We start from the raw sequence: 21,495 nt of genomic DNA on the forward strand, positions 1-21,495 counted from the left end.
CATTGTCCTTTCCAGCAATGATGCTGTGCATAGTTTCTTTCTTGACAGCCGAGAAAGTGCGCGGGCTAACGTTGCACTATGGCTGCTGTAGCCACTTCCTCCTTCTTTATTATCAAGCACTGGCCAGCACAGCATTCATTCAACAAGTGCTAAGCTTCGGCCATGGAACTACCCTGATATGCACCATTTTCCCTCTCTTTACAAAAGGACACCATAAGTGGTCCCAGCTGACCTTGACATCACTTTGTAGCTCACGCAGGCTTTGAATTTTCAATCCTCCTGCCTCAGTCTCCAGAGTATCTGGAATTACAGGTCTGCCGCACCAGACAACTCAGTCACTTAATACTCTGAATCTATTATCTGAATTTCTGTTATTTATTTTATTCCAATAGGCATTTTGTCCCTTATCCAATTCTTCTGAAGGAAGGAATCGAAATATTATGAACCAAGATAAGAACTGTGTAGATATAGCAAGGTCAATCATATGCATATGCTACAATAAAGTGACAGAGTCTCAGATAATTGTCATTGTCTCCTCAAAGTTCAACAGGGTGACTTGTGGCCTTCCTGATAAGATAGCATTTTCATATGTGTGCTTGACAAGATACCACGTGGCAATCATTTCTGAGTGAGTGACTTCCTCTCTGCTGTGGAAGTGAGAGCCTGGCCGGGGAGTCTGCAAATGGGGTGATGTCATTCCAAGACAGTGAATAGCAGGGGGAGCAGTGAAACTTTGCTCCCAAAGTCTACTTCTGAGCCAACAAGTTCATGTAAATATTAAACTAGATAAACTGCTATAAAAACTCAGCGAGAACGACAGGTTTCAGCTCTGTCATTTACGTGCACCTCATGTTATAATATTGATTACATGTTATCAATATTAGTAAGGACCTAATAGTAAGACTGCAGGTTTCAGTCCTTTTGAGCCAAAAATTAATCAGCCCCAGATATTAATGGCCAAATTTCTTATTTAATAGTTTAGGCTCCTTTACATTTGTTTCATAATGACATAGTTTTTAAGTCTAAAACAATAGACAGTAACTCCAAGCTTATGCCAGCTTCCTGCTATCTCTCATGATTAGAATTATTCAAGTCTATGTTTTAAAAGTGTTTCATGATTCATCAGCTCATATTCCTTTAGATTTATTTTATGATTAGCATTTGTTTAATATCATGAAGAAATCTGCTTCTGTAGAATGAAGATCTATCTCCCTGAGGTGGAGGACATCTGAACTATGGTGTTAATATTGTTTGCCCAGAGCCAAGAATCCCTATGTGCCCTAGCTGGATTATGTGTACAGCATTTGTACAGATCAATGTTATTGCAGTCATGGTCACATAGGTGTCTAATCACAATTAGATTACACAATTACACAATGTGTAATTGTAGATTACACAATGGAGTTACATTGTTTGACATATATATATTATATACATTCTTATAATTATATAACATATTTATAAGAATAATTTAAAAATGACCTTATAAGGAAATCATTGTTCAGATAAATATAGTATTCTGCCATCAACAAAGGGGGAGGAAGTCATGAGAAGAACTTTAGTTTTAGAAGTCCATATTTTATATTAATCATGGAAACGATACTACCTTATGACTAACGTGAAAATATGTTCATATCTGTATGCCATGAACTCCATGTAAATACAGTGTTAAATTCATAGTCCTGGGCTATGAATACTCTAGAAATTAAATGCTAATGTTTTGTCACAATGAATAAGCTATAAAGCAAACCACTAACAAAAAAAAATAAAATGTAATGATAGCTTTTGTGTAGATGAGGCAATGAGCTCTTTAGAAACCTCCTGGGAAGGGGACCACGTGCACCGCAGCTGACCTGCGATGCTCACTGTCTGCCCTGGAGCTCTGAGGCTGGACAACGGCCTGCTTGTCATAGGGTGAATTTTCTCTTTAGTCCTCACTCACTCTTGATAACTTACAACTTTTTATTAGTTTAGAAATTACATAGTCAAAGAGATGTATTTACTTTGAAGGAGGCAATAACTGCCACCATGAACACTCTTCACACGTGAGAGGCATCTTCTATGGACTGCCTAGGAAGAGTTGCTTCAGGAAGAAGTTCTGGGATATGGATATATTTCTTACACTCTCCTTTGGGCAGTGTTCCCACAAAACCTGGCTCAGAGGGAAGGACGGTTATGATCTGGAGGACACTCCTGAAAGCCCATGTAGTAGTCAAGTGAGACCTTGTCACTTGTCAGTGATTTATGGAGCAGTCTCCAGGCCTTAGTCCCAGAAAGACCCTGGAGTAGTATGGAGCACATTTGGGAACTGATCCAGGGAAGGCCAAGGTGACTACAAGATTTAGCCAGCAAGTTGGATGTTTGTTGCTCAGAACCACCAGCAGACTTGTGCACATGCACGTTCTGTAGCTGGTGACACTGTCTGATAGAGAAAAGGCTTTCACATCAGACACAGTCTCAGATGACCTCTGAGGCAGGACAAGGATGGCCTTGTGGAGCCACAGCGCCTGCTATGTGCCCCCTTTATAGATGGGAAAAGTGAGTCCTCCAGAGGCTGTGTGACTAGCCTGTGTGAGAACAGGAATAGGCACTGGGGAACCTTCCAGAGCAAACATGCTTCTCTGTCTAATTAACTAAGTAATTTCTGAGAAGACTTCAGACTGGCCTCAAACTTGCAGTGATTCTTTTCCCTCAACCCCTCAAATGCTGAGAAGACTTGAGACCCCACGCCCAGCTTAGGCTATCCATTCTGAACTGTCCAGAGCATCAGAAACCCTGGGTTTTTCTATAACCCAAAACACTTGGGCAGACTGCTTTGATAAATTGATCTTATTTTGTGTCTTCTCTGTTATCATTTGTCATCTTGATAGCAGGATGCTTGCCATGGGTAGACCAGATGGCTACTCTGTCTCAGTTCCCTTACTGTCACTGTCCAGCTGCTCTGTCTTCCTGGAAGCGTTAGATTCAGCATCACTGGGATAGGTATTGTCTTTGAAAGAAACTACATTCTTTTAAGCCTAGTACGAAAGGTGTGACGAAACTTTCATCCTATCCCAGTGCATGCAAACCATGCTGGGTGTGTGCAATTAAATTTTTGTGCTTAGAATTTTTCTGGATTATGACAACATAGAAGGTTTTGTCATTAAAGCTGAAGCTGGCGTAGTCTAGCCCAGTGTTACTTCTAAGCCAGAGTTCTTTACCTTCTTTGGAGGGGTCAATGATGAAAACTACTTGCGTGCATGGAAAGGAGGGAGCAAAGCAATGTCCGTGGAGGTTTTACTGATGCTCTGCCTGAGAGACACTTGTGTAGATTTTCTCTGCCCACGGGAAGAAACTGGGGGGAAAGCAGTCTTCTTTTCTTCGCTCCTCTCTCATCAAGCTTGAGACCTCTCCCCAGCAACCCTCTCCAGCTTTACTGAAAACAAGGAAGTGGTTACTGGGGGAAGAGGCTCCGGGATGTTGTGGGGCAGAAACAGCTTTGGGGACAGACCCCTGGTCTTTTGAAGACCAGATGCTCTTTTAACAATTCTGAATCTCAGAATTTACACAATTGCTTTAGATATATCTGGAGTTAAAAATGGGTCAAAGGGTTCATTCTTTTCTCCTATTGGCTGAAATGTGAAATAACTGCCTGACCATGTGAACATCTTTTTCTACAGACTCTTCTAGGAGTCCCTGCCCACACTGGCACTCAACAATGACCAGGGAAACCCACTCACATCCGTGCATTGAAAGCTGACTGAGTACAGGCCCACAGATAGTCCCCCCCCCCGCCTTCCATGGATCTGGTACGCCTCAGGCACTCCCAGAGTAAATCTTGCCTAACTGATGTCTCTTGCTTCACTAAAATAAAGTCCTATGTGCAAGTCTGTGGGAGGAGATGAGAGTTAAACACATGGGTGGAGAAGAGAATTTATTTTATAACCAGGTTGTAGTGACATTGTACACACCATAAATACAGAGATAGCTCAAAGGGACGAGGTGACTGTTCTGTTCTTTTGTCAGGGCGTGGTCAACCACAGCCTTGCTGCTCACATGGCTTCTCTGTTGTGCTGAGAGAGGAATAAACAGACCATCTTCACCTTGCCATTTTATATCTAAAATATGAGATTTGAGCAGTTGATGGGCTGTGGCCAAGTTGGTAGGGTGCTTTCCTGGCACTGAGGAAGCCCTGAGTTTGGTTCATATATCACTTAATTTGAACATAGTGGTGCATACCTGTTGTCCCAGCACTTGGGCAGTGGAAGCAGGAAGATCGCAAGTTCAAGGTCATCTTTGGCTAAATGGTGAATTTGAGGTCAGCTTGGGATATATGAGAGAGACTTTGCCTCTAGTTAGTTAAAAAAAAATCAACAAGACATACTGTCTTGACATGCAATCTGCTTAGGAAAATCATTAGACTAAGATGAAGAATAACAAGAAAATATAAGTTCACGAGAAAATAGTTAAAGTTCATGGTGAAGCCATTATGAAAAGGATTCGAGCTGGGTGAGGTAATTGATCCCAGGTCCTGTACACTGAGGCAGGCAGATCTCTGCACACTAGCCAGGGCTACATGGTGAAGACCCTGCCTTAAGAAAGCACACCCAAGTAAGAATATGCGGTGCTGTACAGCCAGGGTAACAGTCCACATCTGAAGGGCTTGGCTTTTGTGTTCACAATGTGCCAGTAATATCAAAAATCACTTCACATACGTTTTTGGATTGATCACTTTAAGTAATATCCATCATCACACCATTTTAAGTGCAGAAGCAAGTTCATGGGGCCTTGCAAATGTTTTTTGTAGCTCAGCCTTCCTAACCCTGCTGAATAAATGGCTGTTCAAAAGGCAGGAGGGTAACAGGTAAAAAAAAAAAAACCAAAGGCAAATGTAGGCAGTGTCTGTTCAAGAACTTCACAGGTAGAGATGGCCAAAGTGGATTTGAGGTCTCACAGGAGGATGCTTTGTCGTGTCCAGAAAGGGTGGAAGGTCTAAAATCTTCCCCTGGTATTAGATTTCGAGCAGCTTCCAGACCACTAGCGTGCTTGCCAGGGGAAGATGTGCAGGGTGGACAAAGCAAACATCAGAATGCTTAGCTGAGCTGTTCTGATGGTGGAGGTGGGTGATTGACAACACTGTTACCCTGAGTCCCTAGATTACATGATCAGAAGGGCCAGCAGGGCTTAGCCTCTGCACAGACAGTGGTGGGGTAAGGCATTGACTCACTAGTCTGCCCTCAGACGTTGAGATTCTCTTTTCTGACTGCCCAGATAGTTCCGATATGCAACTGGTGAAAACAATTGGTGGGTTTGAATATGTGGGTGTTCTGCAAAGAAAAAAAAAATCAAATGTTGACTTTTTGTCTTACACATTTTAACAGTCTTCAAGTTCCCTTTCCAAGCTCCTGTGTTAACTTTCTGTGTAGGATCTCCTATTATCAGTGACAGTGGTGTATGAGGTAGCTCTCCTGGGAGTCTTGAAATCAAACATTTCACGTATGGATGTTAGAACAACACAGAGTACTAGACCAATATCCAGCTTCCCCAAGCATTTCTTAGACCTCCCAGAATCTCATGGTCCACACTGCTTCTTCAAGATCTATGTCATCATTTAAGTTTAATTTAAATAAGCTGAAAGGAAACACAGCCTTTAACTCAGTTAGCTGCAGTAAGCACACTCCATGGGATCCGTAGTGACACATAGCTGGTGACAGAATGTGCAGCAACACTGCTGTGGAGCATCACTGCAGTGAGCGCTAGTGGGTAGCCTGTGCTAGCTCACTTCATGATGCTCCAATCGCGTCATCCTTCCCATCAACCCACATGTGTCCCGCATCCTTCACTTCAGAACGCCTCTAATCATAACCCAATACAAAGAATTCCCATGTATCAGATACTGCAAAAAAGGACAAAGAATATTCAAGAAGCTGGTAAGCTCAGAGCTGAGAGCAATGTTGGGATCTCATGTCCAGGGGAGAGGCAGCTGCGGCAGGAGGCCATGGCCCTTCCTCAGAATTCCCTGTGTTTATTTCTCTAGGCATCTTCCCTATTATCAAATATTTGTCTTACCTAAGGCGCCAAATGTGCTGCAGCAGGTAAATGCGACAGAGGAGCTGCCTTTGCTTTTATTATTGATTTCTACGCTCTGTGTTTGTGATCTTCTGATTGGCTTTCCTTGAGGTGGAGGAACACGGATGCAAACATTACCGAGGGTTAAAACGCTCTCTCATTGAAGCCTTCCTTAGAGCGTCCTCTGCTGGCCGTGAAAGTCGAAGGAAAGGCATGCACACTAATGGGATGAAGATACGTGGGATGCCTCATTTTCCATGCAAGGAATTTTCAGTGTGGTCATGCCATTGGCAATGACGACCAGGAAGTTCTGAGGCAGGAGACTGTCTATCTGAAGCAGGGAGGGTTTATCTGCTCCATTAGTTAATGTAAAAATCTTCTGTCTTATTCTGTCTTATTTAGAACTGAGCTCTTGCTGAAGACAGAGGAGCAACAGAAACAATAGCCAATTTTGATAGGGGAAAAAACATATATGTATGTATGTATGGATGGATGGATGGATGGATTCCGACCTCTTGAATGTAGAAAGAGAGCCTCAGGACGTAGAAGGTTTCCAGTACTTTGACTGACAGAACTGAGAAGAAATACAAGCTACTACCACTTCCTGCTCAGATGAGACTATTTACAGAGTCATCTTGATGTCAGGAGTTACTTCCTTCTTCCCTGAAGACCCGAGGCTGCCAGGATACCTGGGGTCGCTTCTCAGTCTTTGCCTTACTGCGTCTTTGATCCGATGCTTTAGGACAGTAGCCACCCTGTAAGAATGCTTCCTGGGCTTTGGTAACATGAGTGGCCCGAGATGTCAGGGGTCGCAGCGACTAGGAGATGATAAACACTCCACGTGGAGCACAGACACAGCTGCTTTGCTTGGAAGGAAAAGAAAACAAAGCAAAACAAGAAGTATTTTTTGGTGTATTTTTTTTTTGTTTTGTTAAAGAAATAAATATACTTGTTACTAACATTCTGTGAAATACATATAAACATATGAGAGAAAAATTCACTCCAATTATTGTATTTGAGGAAAAAAGCAGTTTATTTACTTTTTAATGTCTTTCCACACATATTACTGTTTTAAGAGTTCATATTGTTGATAATGCTTAGTAGCCTATCATTTTTACTCGAAATATGCTTATTTTCCTTCCCATGAGACAATGTCTAGAATTCTAGAGTCCTTTTCATCAGAGAGTGGTTGCTGACCACATTTTCTTCATATCGCAGATTGCTGATCCTCCCTATTTAGAGTTTTTATTTATTTTATTTTGGGGAAGGGTCTGCTTTATCCCAGGCTGTCCTCCAACTCAAGGATGATTGTGAATTTTTTCTTTTTTTAGATTGTCTTTCCAGACAGGGTTTCTCTGTGTAGCCTTGGCTGTCCTGGAACTTGCACTGTAGACCAGGCTGGTCTGGAACTCACAGAGATCCATCTGCCTCTGCCTCCCGAGTGCTGGCCTTAAAGACATGTGCCACCATGCCAAGTTTTATGTAGTGTCGAGGATCAAACTCAGGGTTTCATTCGTCCTTTGTGTCCTACGTAAACTGAGCCACATCCCAGTCTACGGTTTCCCATACAACACTCTGATATGGTGAAAGAATTCCTCTGTCTCAGAATTTAACAGCGACAGTACAGGCAGACCCAAGAAGAAGGAAGAAAAGAAGGAGACGGGTGTTGGAGAAAGGTGAGAATGAGCTCTGTGGAGAGGGAAGCAGCGCGCTCTCATCCCTGAGAATAGCGCAGTGTGCTGCGCTGTCTCATCGCCGCCCTGCCTCATCCCAGTGGGAGACTCAAAGTCCTTGCCATGCAGAGATAAACCTTTGGACCACGGAAGATCCCGCGAGGCCAGCACAGTGTATTAGTTAAGAATGCGTAGTTGGAAACCAGAGTTCAAACTGATTGATCACTTAGAGCAGTGTAACCCTGAGCCGCACACAGCCTTTCCTTCTTTTAAGAATCACTTGTAAATGGAATAAGTAACAGGGCTGGTTCCTAGGGTTGACATGACAATGAAATGACAGTAAGTGTGGAAGCTTAGAGGGTGGCTGGGGCATCTGTTAAATCAGACTTTTAAAGAGCTCGGCATTGCACATAATGGCGCTCAGAAGTACTGCCAGATACACGTAATGCCTAATGGGAGAGAAAGACACGAGCAGACCCTGTCCAGTGCTTGTGGTGTAGACAGACTGAATGCAGATGTTTAAATACACGAGCAGACCCTGTCCAGTGCTTGTGGTGTAGACAGACTGAATGCAGATATTTAAATACACGAGCAGACCCTGTCCAATGCTTGTGTATAAAGACTGAATGCAGATGTTTAAATACACGAGCAGACCCTGTCCAGTGCTTGTGGTGTAGACAGACTGAATGCAGATGTTTAAATACATGAGCAGACCCTGTCCAGTGCTTGTGGTGTAGACAGACTGAATGCAGATGTTTAAATACACGAGCAGACCCTGTCCAGTGCTTGTGGTATAGACAGACTGAATGCAGATATTTAAATACACGAGCAGACCCTGTCCAATGCTTGTGTATAAAGACTGAATGCAGATGTTTAAATACACAAGCAGACCCTGTCCAGTGCTTGTGGTGTAGACAGACTGAATGCAGATGTTTAAATACACGAGCAGACCCTGTCCAGTGCTTGTGGTGTAGACAGACTGAATGCAGATGTTTAAATACATGAGCAGACCCTGTCCAGTGCTTGTGGTGTAGACAGACTGAATGCAGATGTTTAAATACACGAGCAGACCCTGTCCAGTGCTTGTGGTGTAGACAGACTGAATGCAGATATTTAAATACACGAGCAGACCCTGTCCAATGCTTGTGTATAAAGACTGAATGCAGATGTTTAAATACACGAGCAGACCCTGTCCAGTGCTTGTGGTGTAGACAGACTGAATGCAGATGTTTAAATACACGAGCAGACCCTGTCCAGTGCTTGTGGTGTAGACAGACTGAATGCAGATGTTTAAATACATGAGCAGACCCTGTCCAGTGCTTGTGGTGTAGACAGACTGAATGCAGATGTTTAAATACACGAGCAGACCTTGTCCAGTGCTTGTGGTGTAGACAGGCTGAGTGCAGATGTTTAAGGGTAATTTTCAGAGAAGTAAAGCCAAACGGATGAAGTCTTGTGCCCATATACGATGACTGTCTCTGTCGCTGTTCTACTGCTGTGACAGACGTCAGAATGAAGGCAATGTATAGAAAAGCTTTTAGTCTGGGGGCTCATGGCTCTAGCACAGTGGTTCTCAACCTTCCTCATGCCGCGACCCTTTAATACAGTTCCTCATGGTGTGGTGACCCCATCTTAATATAAATATCTGATATGCAGAATATCTGATATGTGACTCCCAAAGGGGTAATAACCTGTTGACAGAAGTTCCTGTCCTGCCTAGTCCCTCAGCCATTGAGTCCCAAAGAAACACACAGAGGTCTACATTAATTATAAATTTGTTGGCCTATTAGCTCAGGTTTTCTTATTAACTAACTCTTACATCTTAAATTAACCCGTAATTCTTGTCTGTGCTGGCCATGTGGCTTGGTACCTTTATCAGTGAGGTATTCTCATCTTACTTCCTCTGCGTCTGAGTGATGACTGCAGAGCCAGTCAACGAACAGGGACTATTATGAGCTTACTCATAACTAAGTGAACCAGCTCAGGAATAATGGCTCTGGTTTGCTTTTGCCACACCCATCACACCAGGCTGAAGTTACATCTAGCAAGAGGAAAAGCCGGGGGGAATCACGGGGCATGACTCCCACAGGGGACATGGAAGATGTCATCCTGATTAAAGGAGAAGGTGCTCGGGAGAGAGCACTGGGAGAGCTTGGACTGGGTCAGGCCCACATCTGGAAGGAGCACTGGGAGAGCACGGGAGGAGGGAGCAATGCCCACATCTGGACGAGTTCTGGGATCCCCATCTCAGTCTGGCTTGACAGGATAGTACTCACCTCTGAATTGGATGAAATGTTGCTCCCTAGGCCTTCGCCGAACTCTGTTGACTTAGCTGCTGACAGTTGACAGCTTGTATTTGTCAAATCACCCAGACGCTGCTTGAGTGCACTGAAGTTTAAGAATAATTGCTGAAGAGTACTTTTTAAAAAGCCTTTTGTTTTTAATTTTGTCAAGTTTGGGGTCTGATTGATAATAATTATGTGTATTTAAGGTAGACAAAGTGAGACCTTGTTTTGGTGTTCATGTATATCTGTGAAGGAACTATCACAATCAAATAGTGTGTGTGTGTGTGTGTGTGTGTGTGTGTGTGTGTGTGTGTGTGTAAAACTAGGACCCACTCTCTTGGAAAATCTCATGTATGCATTCCTTTAACTAGTCACTGGGCTGTTCATTAGGTCTCTAGAACTTTTTCATCTTATACCTGCAATTTGGATCACATGACCAAAGAGTTGCGTTTCCACCATGCTCTGATCTCTGGAATCCACAACCCACCCCTGTTGCCATGAGTTCCAATACTTCAGATTCCACATATGAGTGGCAGCATGTCGGATCTTTCCTCCTGTGTCGGGCTTGTTTCACTTAGCACAATGTCCTGCAGGTGCAAACGTCCTCTAAGGGCCGACTTCAAGTTCTATTCCTGAAGCACAGGATAGTATGAAGTAAGGGTCAGGAGCTAGTGTGCTGGGTAGCTAGTGGAGAGAAAACGAGGTGAGGCTGGAGGCAGGAGAGAGTTGGCAACAGAACTGTGGCGCATGGCAGGAAGGATGGGACCTTGGTTAGAGTCCACGTGAAGGACCCCTTGCCATGACCATGATGGGAACATTTAGTGGCAGAGTGGAGGGTGGGCTTTGCAGTCCAAGAAGAGGGGATTGGAGCTACCCTTATGCAAACAGGGGAAGGAACATTGATGGTTGGGAATTTGCTTGATGGTGGCAATGTTTGATAGAGATGCTCACTGACACGCATGGGAAGAGAAGCAATCTCTAAGGTTGAGAGACAGGTCTGAAGGTGAGGGACACACAGGAGCAAGGTGAGAGTTTAGGGACAGACTCCTACAGTGCTCTTGTTTCCTTGCCCCTTTGCGCTGTCAGGACACCCTACTCCACACACAGAGGACTCGTGGGCCAGATGCCAACCACACAGAACTGAAAATGAAGACATTTTATGCTTATGTTCAATCTTGCCTGGAACGAAACAGAAAGGCTGCATGATCAGGTCTGTTTCAAAGATCTGGACGCACAGGATAACTGCTAGAGTGATGTAACTTAATTATTTTGTTCTTTCTAGGCAGAGTGTAGAATCCTTAAGGGACGGGCAAGGTGTTTGGAAACTCACTTTCTTTCCCCAGTGAGGTACTTGGTAAATGCTCCCTTGTTGAACTGAGGCTTAAGACGACCCTTAGGGATACAGTAGCATATGTTGCCGCTACCCTGGAGTTGGCCTGTTTTCAGAAAGTCACATTGGTTCAATTCCCAACTGTGTTAGCGTCCTTTAAAGGGCTAATTAAGACACCTGGCTAAGGTGGGAATTTCTGTCTGGAAATTAAACAGCCTCAGTTGGCCCAATGGGGGCCTTGCCGGGATTAGTTATACCTTAACCAGAATTGTTGATTCCCAGATGCTATTTTGGTTGGGACGGATTTACAGGGGCTTCACGAGGAGACTGAGAGATTCTTCGGTGCCACACTTGCTCTTACCAATCACAAATGCCTTTAAAAAGAGATTTTAGTTTTAAGTATTAAAAAACTCTTTTGCAGCATTTTAGACTATATACTAAAATATTTTACTGCTCATAAATAATATATGCACATAAACAAAAGATGTCAGGTTCCCAGAGCACGAGTCCCCAGGAGGATTTCCCCACTTGAGACTACACATGTTCATGTAAAGTTCACAGACTCTGGTATTGTTTGGCATTCAGTAGCAGGTACCTTCATGCTGTGTTGATGTCTTAGTTGCTTTTCTATTGCTGTGACAAAGCGCCGTGACCAAGGCAACTTTTAGGAGAATGTTTCACTGAGCTCACGACTCCAGAAGGTTAGAGTCCACCATGGCAGAATGAGGGAGTGGCGAGAGGAACAGCTAAGAACGCCCATTTGTCCCCAGCCACTGTTGAATCTCTGTGGATACCTTTTGTCCCTTTTCTGAGTTTAAATTTAAATGGCTACTCTGACAATCACATTACTTAGATGAGTTTACATTTTAGGTCTGTCCTGTGTTATTTGTCACTTAAACTGATGAATTAAACTTCGTATAGTTTGCAGCTTTAGTATAAACAAATGCAAAGCAGATTCAAATGGTTAGTCTCCTAAATAACGTACTTGAACTTTTGGTTTGCATCACACATACAAAGCATCAATAAATGTATTCATCCATGCAGCTGATAATTACTTGTAGATGATAAATACTGTGTCTCAGGTTTTGTTCCGGAAGTTGGAAGCACAGCATGAAACAAAGCTTGCTTGTGGTCTATGTCTGTGCATGTTTGTCAGGTGTGAAGTGTCCTCGTGCTGTGGGTGTGGTGTGTGTACCTACAGCCCCAGTGCCTTGACAAAAGAGTCTAACAATTTTCAGTTCACATTTTGAGCTGCATTGAGTCTTGGCAGGGAAGTCACAGCGTCAAAAGTTATGGTTGGGGAGTGTAGCGCCATGAGCGCTGGTCCCCAGCTAGCTTCTTTCCTTACAGTTTCGGGGCTCCAATCTAGGGAGTGGCCCTGCCCACATCTAGGGTAGATCTTCTCACCTCAACCTAACCAATATAATGTCTCGCAGACATGCCCAGAGTTTATCACCTAGGTGATTCTAGATCAAGTTGAGATTTGAGATTAATTTACCATCACAATATTTTATCTCCAAACAATAATTCAAGTAATGAATTAGGAACTACAGATTATTTCTACAAGTAGAGGCCATGGAAGAAATTCTGTCTGCCGTGGAACTGAGTTTAGGAACTCGTTTTACTTAATCCCTGTTAGTCTAAATAAGAGGGGGTGCACCTAGGTTTTCACATGGGCTTTCTTGGATGTCCGTGTCAGCAGCACAGGCAGCCTTTGTTTATCTCACGCCACCTGCAGCTTTGACTCATGGGAAGAGGCCTGGGTTATAGAAATTGACAAGAAATTCCTGCCTCGGGTATTTTAGTTGCGTGTGTTTTATAGTTGATGTCTTCATAAACGTACGGCGGTTCACTGTAAAATGCTTCACAGCCTTTTCCTGTGCCCCCCTCTCCCAGGTCTTAGGGAAGAAGCCTCAACTCCCAGAAGGGGACAACGATGACGACTCCGTGGCGGATCTAAGTAACAGAAAGATGGCGAAGCTCTACATGGTGAGTGCATGGGGGTGGAATTTTAAGTTCAGCTCCGGAGAGAGGGTCCCTACCGTAGTAGAGTATATCTTGCCCTTATAGGGATTTTCCACATGTGTGTACTAAAATGTTCACTTCTGTGCCTTTTTACTCTGTTCATCAATGATAACGGAGTTCCTGCTATAACTTACACAATAGGATACAGTTACCTCCTTGCTTGTTAGATTTTGGTATAATATAGCTGTTAAAATGTTTCCTTTGAAAAATACTTTGTAAGCTTTTTCTTTTAAATGCTCTGTGAGATGGTAAAACCTTCATCTTCAGACTATCCTTTCGGTAGAAGGAGTGCTTTCTTTGTCCCAGTCAGTCAGCTGGAAGGAGTCAGGGTGGAGCCTGTCCTGAACCAGGCCCTGACTGACCTAGTGATTGCGTGGGACACAGTCATCTGAGTTTTCTAATCTGAAAGGGTGGAGGGAGGAGGAGGAAGGAAGACAGAAAGGAGGAGGAGGAAGAAAGTGGTTCTATTTGGTGATTGCTCAGGTTTCTTCCAACAATAGAATTTTGAATCCACTCTTGGTAAAACTGACAAAAGCCACAGAGCTCGGCAGGGAAGGGAACTGCAAGGATGAGAATCCTCTGTGCCCCCCTCTTACAGTTTCCTAAAAGCAAGTGGTTTGGAGCAGATAGTAACCTCCCTGCATGATTTAGGGATTTTCTCCTCTTCAACAAGAAGAAAAACTGCTTTCGGCAGTCTCTAAGGAACTTTCCTTCCTTCCTTTCTTTCTTTTTGAGACTGGGTCTCTCTGTACAGTCCTGGATCTCACTCTGTAGAACAGGGTGGTCTTGAACTCACAGAGAGTCACCTGCCTTAGCCTCTGCAGTGCTGGGATTAAAGGTGTGTGCCACCACACCTGACCCCTTTAGGGAACTTTCTAGCTTACTAACGTCAAAGTTCTGAATGATGATGAATTACTAATTTATGAAGCATAACTTCCTTTTTAGAATGGGAGAGTGGGCTTATTTCCTTTCTCGGTGAGCAAGGAGAACATGATTTGATAATTGTATTTGCTAAACACTGATATTTTTAACACGGTCCATACAGACATTGTTGCCTAAATAGTTTGTGGCTTCATTACTCTTTTTATAGTCAAACAAATGTCATTTATTCTCCACCGATGATCAAAACTCTTTCCTATCTTGAATACATATGAATGAATTTCAACATAAAAAAGTATTAATCTTGAGCTATAGCTCCCTCTAGTGGGGCTATTGTGTAGTAGACAATGTAAGCTGTGTCATCTTGGAAACCATTCGGGGACACCTAACACTGGGAAGCCAAATCACTGTAGGTACTTTCTAAATACACAGAATTCCCCTTGCGGTTGCAAAACTTGGTTACTGATTGAATCTTGGTCTGGAACCTTCACATCCAACAAACATGCACTGATCATCCTGCAGCCCACAGCTGACTGTAAAACCTGGTGTGTGGCAATGGTTCATAAATAAATGTCACCTTCAGCTTTGTACAACCACTTCCAAAGTCTCCATAAAAGCTTTATCTCCACTTGAGACAGGAAACAATTTGTCTTGCTGGTTCTCTCAAAGCATAGTTGAATTTCAGGACTGAGATGGAAAAATCTACAACCATAAACTACACACATCAATGTGTTCCTCGGTGCGATGACTGCGCCTGCTGGGGACCCAGTGACTGAAGCCTAAGCAAGTGTATGCTCAGCTTTATGTGGGCCACAATGAGTGTAGCATCATCACCTCTTGGAAAGTTTGCTCCAAAAGTTAAAATAAACGATCATGGAACAAAAGGGCTCAGGGAACTTAGTATACACTAGCATTGTGAGAACCCTTACACAGTACGATTATCAACAAGGTTTTCCATTTTTTAGACAGTGTCAAAGTTTAACTTTCTGTTAGTAGTTCTTCTGCCTCTAAGAATCTTTTCACAAAAGTGTTTGGGATACAGTTGGGCACAGGGATGCTCTGTCTGTCTCTTTGTCTTGAGACTCTCTCTCTCATCTCTCTCTCTCTCTGATATATGTGTGTGTACACACATATATATCATAACTCTCATGTTTTCAAATGCTCAGTCCATGCCCACTGCACCCAGAGAGTGAGTAGCTATCACCACAACAGTTTTAGGACGTTTGTTTCTTCCCAGAATGAAATCATTTGGTTTTCTGGTAGGTTTCTGATGCGAGCGGATCCATGAAAGTGACCCTGGTGGCTGAAGAAAATCCCTTCTCCATGGCAATGCTGCTTTCTGAAGAGTGCTTCATCTTAGACCACGGTACCGCCAAACAAATTTTTGTGTGGAAAGGTAAGAGAAGCCCTTGCTCTGCTTGCTCTATTCCGTGCTCACACGGACGCTCTTCTTCCAGGAGGAGGAGGGAAACATCCCAGTTTTAAAGAAAAGCTAGAAATACAGTTTGTAAATATCTCACCTCAGATGCAGCTAGCGGTCAAACTTTCGGAACTGTTCAGCAAAGGTTAGGGAGCTAAGGAAAGCACTTGAGTAACAGAAGTGTATATTGTTAAGTATGACACCAACTACTGCGATAGTAAATGTATTTAATGCACCAGGGAATGTCGCCATTCTCCCATTGCTATATATAAATTAAATTATAACTATGTTTATTTTTGGTATGTAAGTATTTCTTAATCATAAAGTGTATTCCCATCTGAGGAGGAACAAGTTGAGCCCTGCTTGGATTCTGAGGTCAGATGAGACTAGGCGTGTTCAGGGTGATATGGCCATGTACAAGGTAGTGTAGTCCCTGGCTGTAATTATATCTCTCTATTTTTATTTTAGGTAAAAATGCTAACCCACAGGAGAGGAAGACTGCAATGAAGACAGCTGAGGAGTTCCTGCAGAAAATGAATTATTCTACCAATACTCAAGTATGTGTGGGAGAAATCACTAGAAAACCTGAGAAGCATGCTTTCCCCACAAAGTTCGCAAAAAGTTTGCTTCAAAGTAGCACGTGCTCATGTGTGTGTGTGCGCATGCACACGTGCATGTGTCTGTGTGTGTGCGTGTCTGTGTATGTGCGCACGTATGTCTGTGTGTGCATGTGTGTGTGTGTGTCCCCATGTGTGTGTCTGTGTGTGCGTGTGCGTCTGTGTGGGTGTGTGTATGTGTGTCCATGTGCGTGTGTCTGTGTGTGTGCATGTGTGTGACCGTGTATGTGTGTCTGTATGTGTGCATGTATGTGTGTGCGTGTGTGTGTGCATGTCTGTGTGTGTGCGCGCGTGTCTGTGTATGTGTGTGTCTGTAGTCCTTCTCCACTTGAGCATGTGTTGCCTCATGTCATGTCCCCAGTGGTCTTTTTGTGAGGAACGTTATGCAGACAGTGGTGATCAGACGGTAGGGCTACCTGGAGTAGGAGATGTGGCTGGCAGAGCGCATGCCCAGCGTGTGAAAGCCTGGACTCCTTTTCCATTGCTGCCTGACACTGGCTGTGTGGTGGCGCACACCTGTAATCCCAGCACTCAGGAGGTGCGAGTGCTTTCCAGGCATCACTTTCCAGGCCGTTCTCAGCAACGGAGAGAGTTTGAGACCAGCCTGAGTTGCACAAAACTCTTCCTCAATAAAAATTAATAATAATAACTTCCGTAAAGACCGTCAGCCGCTCCTGAGACCATTGCGAGGACTTGGGTCACACCCTCACCAGATTTGGTTTCCTCCGGATCAGCTCAGACTTGGACTAGCTACTCCTTTCTCCATATTTATCCTGGCACAAATAATACAGTGAGATAATTTCTTCCTGGTCAACTCTTTGTGAACCTAACGTGAACAAACATTTGTGCGGTGGTAACACGGGTAACCTTCCTCTCGCCTGTCATTCAGATTTAGCGGCTGAATGTTAGTCTGTGGGAAAACCCTAGGTTGGATGATTATAGTTATAGGGTTACAACTGTAGTCACAGAAACAAAGACAATGAAAATACATTGCTTCCTTCTTTCTCCTGCTAGAGACATTTTTCTCTGTCTCTTATTTTCCCATTGACTATTATTTTGAATTGCAGATTCAGGTTCTTCCGGAAGGCGGAGAAACTCCAATTTTCAAACAGTTCTTTAAGGACTGGAAAGATAGGGACCAGAGCGATGGCTTTGGGAAGGTCTATGTCACAGAGAAAGTGGCTCGCATACAGCAGATTCCATTCGATGCATCCAAACTGCACAGTTCCCCGCAGATGGCAGCCCAGCACAACATGGTGGACGAGGGCTCTGGCACGGTGGAGGTATTTTCACGTCTGTCTATCTCGTTCTGTTTGTATTTTTATCAGGCCTCTTTATGGCAGAGTCTGGGAGGGGGAACATAGCTTTGTCAATCTTTGAACATTTTTAAAAACTGAATTTTACTTAGTAAGGCAAGTGGCCCAAGACTGTACACTGTGCGGTGTGAGTCACAGCCAGAGAGCTGTTGGTGGACGTCAGTTGCGTTTGCACAGATGCACGCTGACATTAAGGTGGTGGTGGGGGCGACAGCCTTTTCTACCGGAAAGTCTGTGTCTGGGATTGTACAAGGCTGGACTCAGTATGCGCTATGTGTTTGTTTCTCCCTGTACCTCTTGGAAGCATTCATGAAACAAAATGAGCTACAAGCAGATCTCTTCTGGGCACTCGACTTGATTGTATTGATCGACACTTTAATTGCTAAAATTCTGCTAGTTTTAAGATCAAATCTCTTCAACCTCAGTCCACTCTCCAGGGATCTAACTTAATGAGCACTGGATGATATATCTCTCCTCTAAAATATCTTCATGGCCCTCCAGGCTTACAGAAGGCTTTTCTCCTTGCTGGGACCTTCAGGATTTGAGCCTTGGTCTCCTCATGCCATCAGAAGCATCCCACTCCTCCATGAACTCTTGTTTCCTAGAAACTCCATCCAACAACAGCTCTGCCTCCAAGGCCTTTCTCGGGGCTTGGAGATGATACTTTCCACAGAATTTGTCTCATAAGTGCCATGGAATTGCTATTTCCTAACTGATTTCTCCTGGCCTCTCCTCAGCTTCTTGAGGACACGAGTTAGTTCCTTCATAGCTACATGCCCAGGTTTTAACACAATACTTGAACGACATATGCTGATAAATTTAGGGATTAAGTTTTCCTCCTTTCAAGGAACTGAAGTCTGACACTAAGCTGCACAGGTGTTGGGAGTGGGAAATGAAAAGATCATAAATGTTCTGTCGCCACTATCAAGGGAAATCAATTTCCTGGTCGCAACCTCTTCTGCACAGGGAGCTTGGCTAGAATGCCCTTGAATGGACGAAGCTCCCAGCACCCACTGTGCCTCCAGTACAGTCTCAGCTCCGGCCACAGCTTCCCTGAGCAGGCGTCCTAGGCCACACTGGGGATGCTACGCCCTGGTGGCTCTGTGTAGGCTCGTGGGGTTGGCGAAGCTGTGCTGCTGAACCCTCCGCTCTCTAGAGGGATGGCTCAGGAATGCTAGTCCCTCGATGCCCTGCTCAATTCTTCCCGACTGCTTACTCCATATTCCAAAGCCAGGACTGCCTTGCTCCTTTCTGGCACTTATGTGGGAGGAATTGTGCCATATGCAGGTGCACGATGTGGCCTCTTGCTCGCTGGCCACTTCACAAACGATGGAGAAATATTTTACTCTAAAGTTGAAGCCCATTTCTGAACTGAACTGCAGTTTTTATTGTAGTAGTATCATATTATTTTCATGAATTTAAAGATACATATGTGCGTGCACGCGCACACACACATACACACACACACACACACACACACACACACACACACACAGACCAACAGTCTCAGAACTACTGGACATGGTGGCACACGCCCATAATCTTAGCACTTACCAGGCTAAGACAGAACACTTACCAGGCTAAGAGAGAAGAATCATGGGTTCAAGATCAACCTGGGATATATAGGGAAATCCTATTTCAAAAGAGAATGACAACAAGACCATCAACAACAAAATTCTCAGAACTGACTACATATTGAGGAGGAAGCAGAAGAAACAGAAGATTTTAAAAGTCAAGAAGTTGTCAGATTCGTTAGTGTTGCTTTTGCTTGATTATAAGCTGGTTAGAAAAATAACTTAAACCTTGCTTGATACTGGGTCTGAAGTGGAAGCGATTTATAGTTTAGAGGGGGTATCTTAGGTCAGTTTCTGTTTCATCCGTCTTTTCCAGATCTGGCGCGTGGAGAGCAGCGGGAGAGTCCAGATCGACCCACGCTCCCACGGCGAGTTCTACGGTGGTGACTGCTACATTATCCTCTACACGTACCCCAGGGGCCAGATCATCTACACATGGTGGGTCTTTCCAGAGCTCAAACGACCGCACTCCATGTGGTATGAGGTGGATGCATCCCCTGATTACAGCAGCAGTTAGTACGCAGATCATGTGTACCACAGGGATGATTTCCCAAAATAACAGGTGTTAGGCAGACATGATTACTCAGCAAAGTCATACAAGGGACTAAAGCCAGGTTTCTTTCAAATGGATACGAAAATATCTGCTGTATGTATTTCTAGATGTCCACGGGCAATCCAGGATTAGTGGGTAGCAATACGCCAGTAGCTTTAATTGTTCTGGTCATGTTGCACATTTGCTTCATTTTGATATTTTGCAGTACCTTAGGCCTCTTTTTGGAGTGGTTGCATAAGAGGGTATTGGAAGTTAACCACAAGCCGGTGTGATTTGCTTACGTTCCTTTAGGCAAGGAGCAAAAGCTACACGAGATGAGCTGACCATGTCTGCATTTCTGACTGTGCAGTTGGACCGATCCCTGGGAGGACAGGCTGTACAGGTTGGTTTACTTTACCTTCCCACTCATGCGATGCCAGAGTTTCCTAGCCAACTTCCTAAGGGAAGCTCAGTTCCCACATTCTAAGGGATTTTTGAAACTTTTATGTTGATTTCTTTTTATTTTGAAATTCAAATATTTCATAACACACTAGTGATCTCAGATTCAGATTCACCAAAGGCAAAATGAAAACATCAATAAACTAATAATTTCAGAGTCCAAGAAGAAAGCATAGAGATTCCCCCGTAGTTGCAGCCATTTGACATTTCCAGTTATGAACAAACAGTAATAATAGAGAGAATTATGTGTTGATATGTGCACATCCTAATCCTGAGACCCTGTGAAAATGTTATGTTACAAAGCAAAGGAAAATTAAAATTGAAGACAGATTCGCAATCTCTCACCATCTGGCCTCAAGTTAGGGAGATGACCCGGGGTTGCTGCATGAACAAAGCATTCATCAGGGTCCTCAGGAGTCAACTGCTGAATCAGGCAGCGTGAGAAGGATGCAGTCTGATGGAGACCCTTCAGATAAGTGCTGGCTTTAGGGAAAAGAGGGACCCAGGAAAGAACACAGGCAACCTCTGGGTCCTGAAAAAGGCAAGGAGAAGAATGCATTCTAGCATCTCTGGATATCTTAGCCACTGCTCTATTGTTGTCAAGAGGCACCATGACCAAGGCAACATATAAAAGGAAACATTTAACCAGGGGCTTGCTTGCAGGTTCGGAGAGTTAGTCCTTAACCATTATGGTGGGAGCATGGCAGCAGACAGGCAGGCATGGCCCTGGAACAGGAGCAGGAGGTAGGTAGAGAGACTGAGACTGGACCTGGCATGAGCTTTGGAAACCTCAAAGCCCACCCCAAGTGACACACCTCCTCCAACAAGGCTACACCTCCTAATTCCTTCCCAAACACGTCCACTAACAGGGGACCAAGGATCCAAATCTATAAGCCTTTGGTGGCCATTCTCATTCAAACCACCACACTGCACTAGCCAGTTTCTAGTCTAGTGACTAAATTCTTGCAGATTTGAACCCAATGACTAACTTAGGTAATGACTCACTTCAGATGTGCAGCCCTTGGAAGTGGAAGCGATGAGTTTACATAAGATAAATTGCTACAGTAGCAACAAGAAATAACCTAACCATACAGAACAAGCACAACAGAATAGTTTTCAGTTATCTACAGGGAGAAATATAAAACAATATTTTATATATTGTCAGCCCTAGAAATCTAGAAAGTATGATTCACACAGGCAAGCTGAAATCAACCTTCACAGATACATGAATCCGTATTTTCCCTCTCAGGGAGTAGAATCTTGACTGAAAAAAAGTCCATTGACCAAAAATGAGGAACATGTCAGGGAGGGGAAAAGAAGGACAAAAGTGGGCAGGG

The 21,495-nt window shown here is 43.9% G+C and overlaps 1 protein-coding gene across 1 annotated transcript in view; it reads left to right on the plus strand.

Moving 5' to 3' along the window:
* The window catches only part of Scin (scinderin), a 78,407-nt gene that overhangs the window by 37,531 nt on the left and 19,381 nt on the right, over positions 1 to 21,495 (plus strand). The window contains exons 5-10 of the mRNA XM_087911828.1: positions 13,233 to 13,325; positions 15,504 to 15,636; positions 16,129 to 16,217; positions 17,345 to 17,560; positions 19,484 to 19,605; positions 20,012 to 20,102. Coding sequence (XP_087767954.1) covers positions 13,233 to 13,325; positions 15,504 to 15,636; positions 16,129 to 16,217; positions 17,345 to 17,560; positions 19,484 to 19,605; positions 20,012 to 20,102 — 744 coding nt within the window. The remainder of the gene's footprint in view (positions 1 to 13,232; positions 13,326 to 15,503; positions 15,637 to 16,128; positions 16,218 to 17,344; positions 17,561 to 19,483; positions 19,606 to 20,011; positions 20,103 to 21,495) is intronic.

This window comes from Myodes glareolus, chromosome 11 (genome assembly GCF_982192425.1).
Source record: "Myodes glareolus chromosome 11, mMyoGla1.1, whole genome shotgun sequence".
Classification (NCBI taxonomy): Eukaryota; Metazoa; Chordata; class Mammalia; order Rodentia; family Cricetidae; genus Myodes; species Myodes glareolus.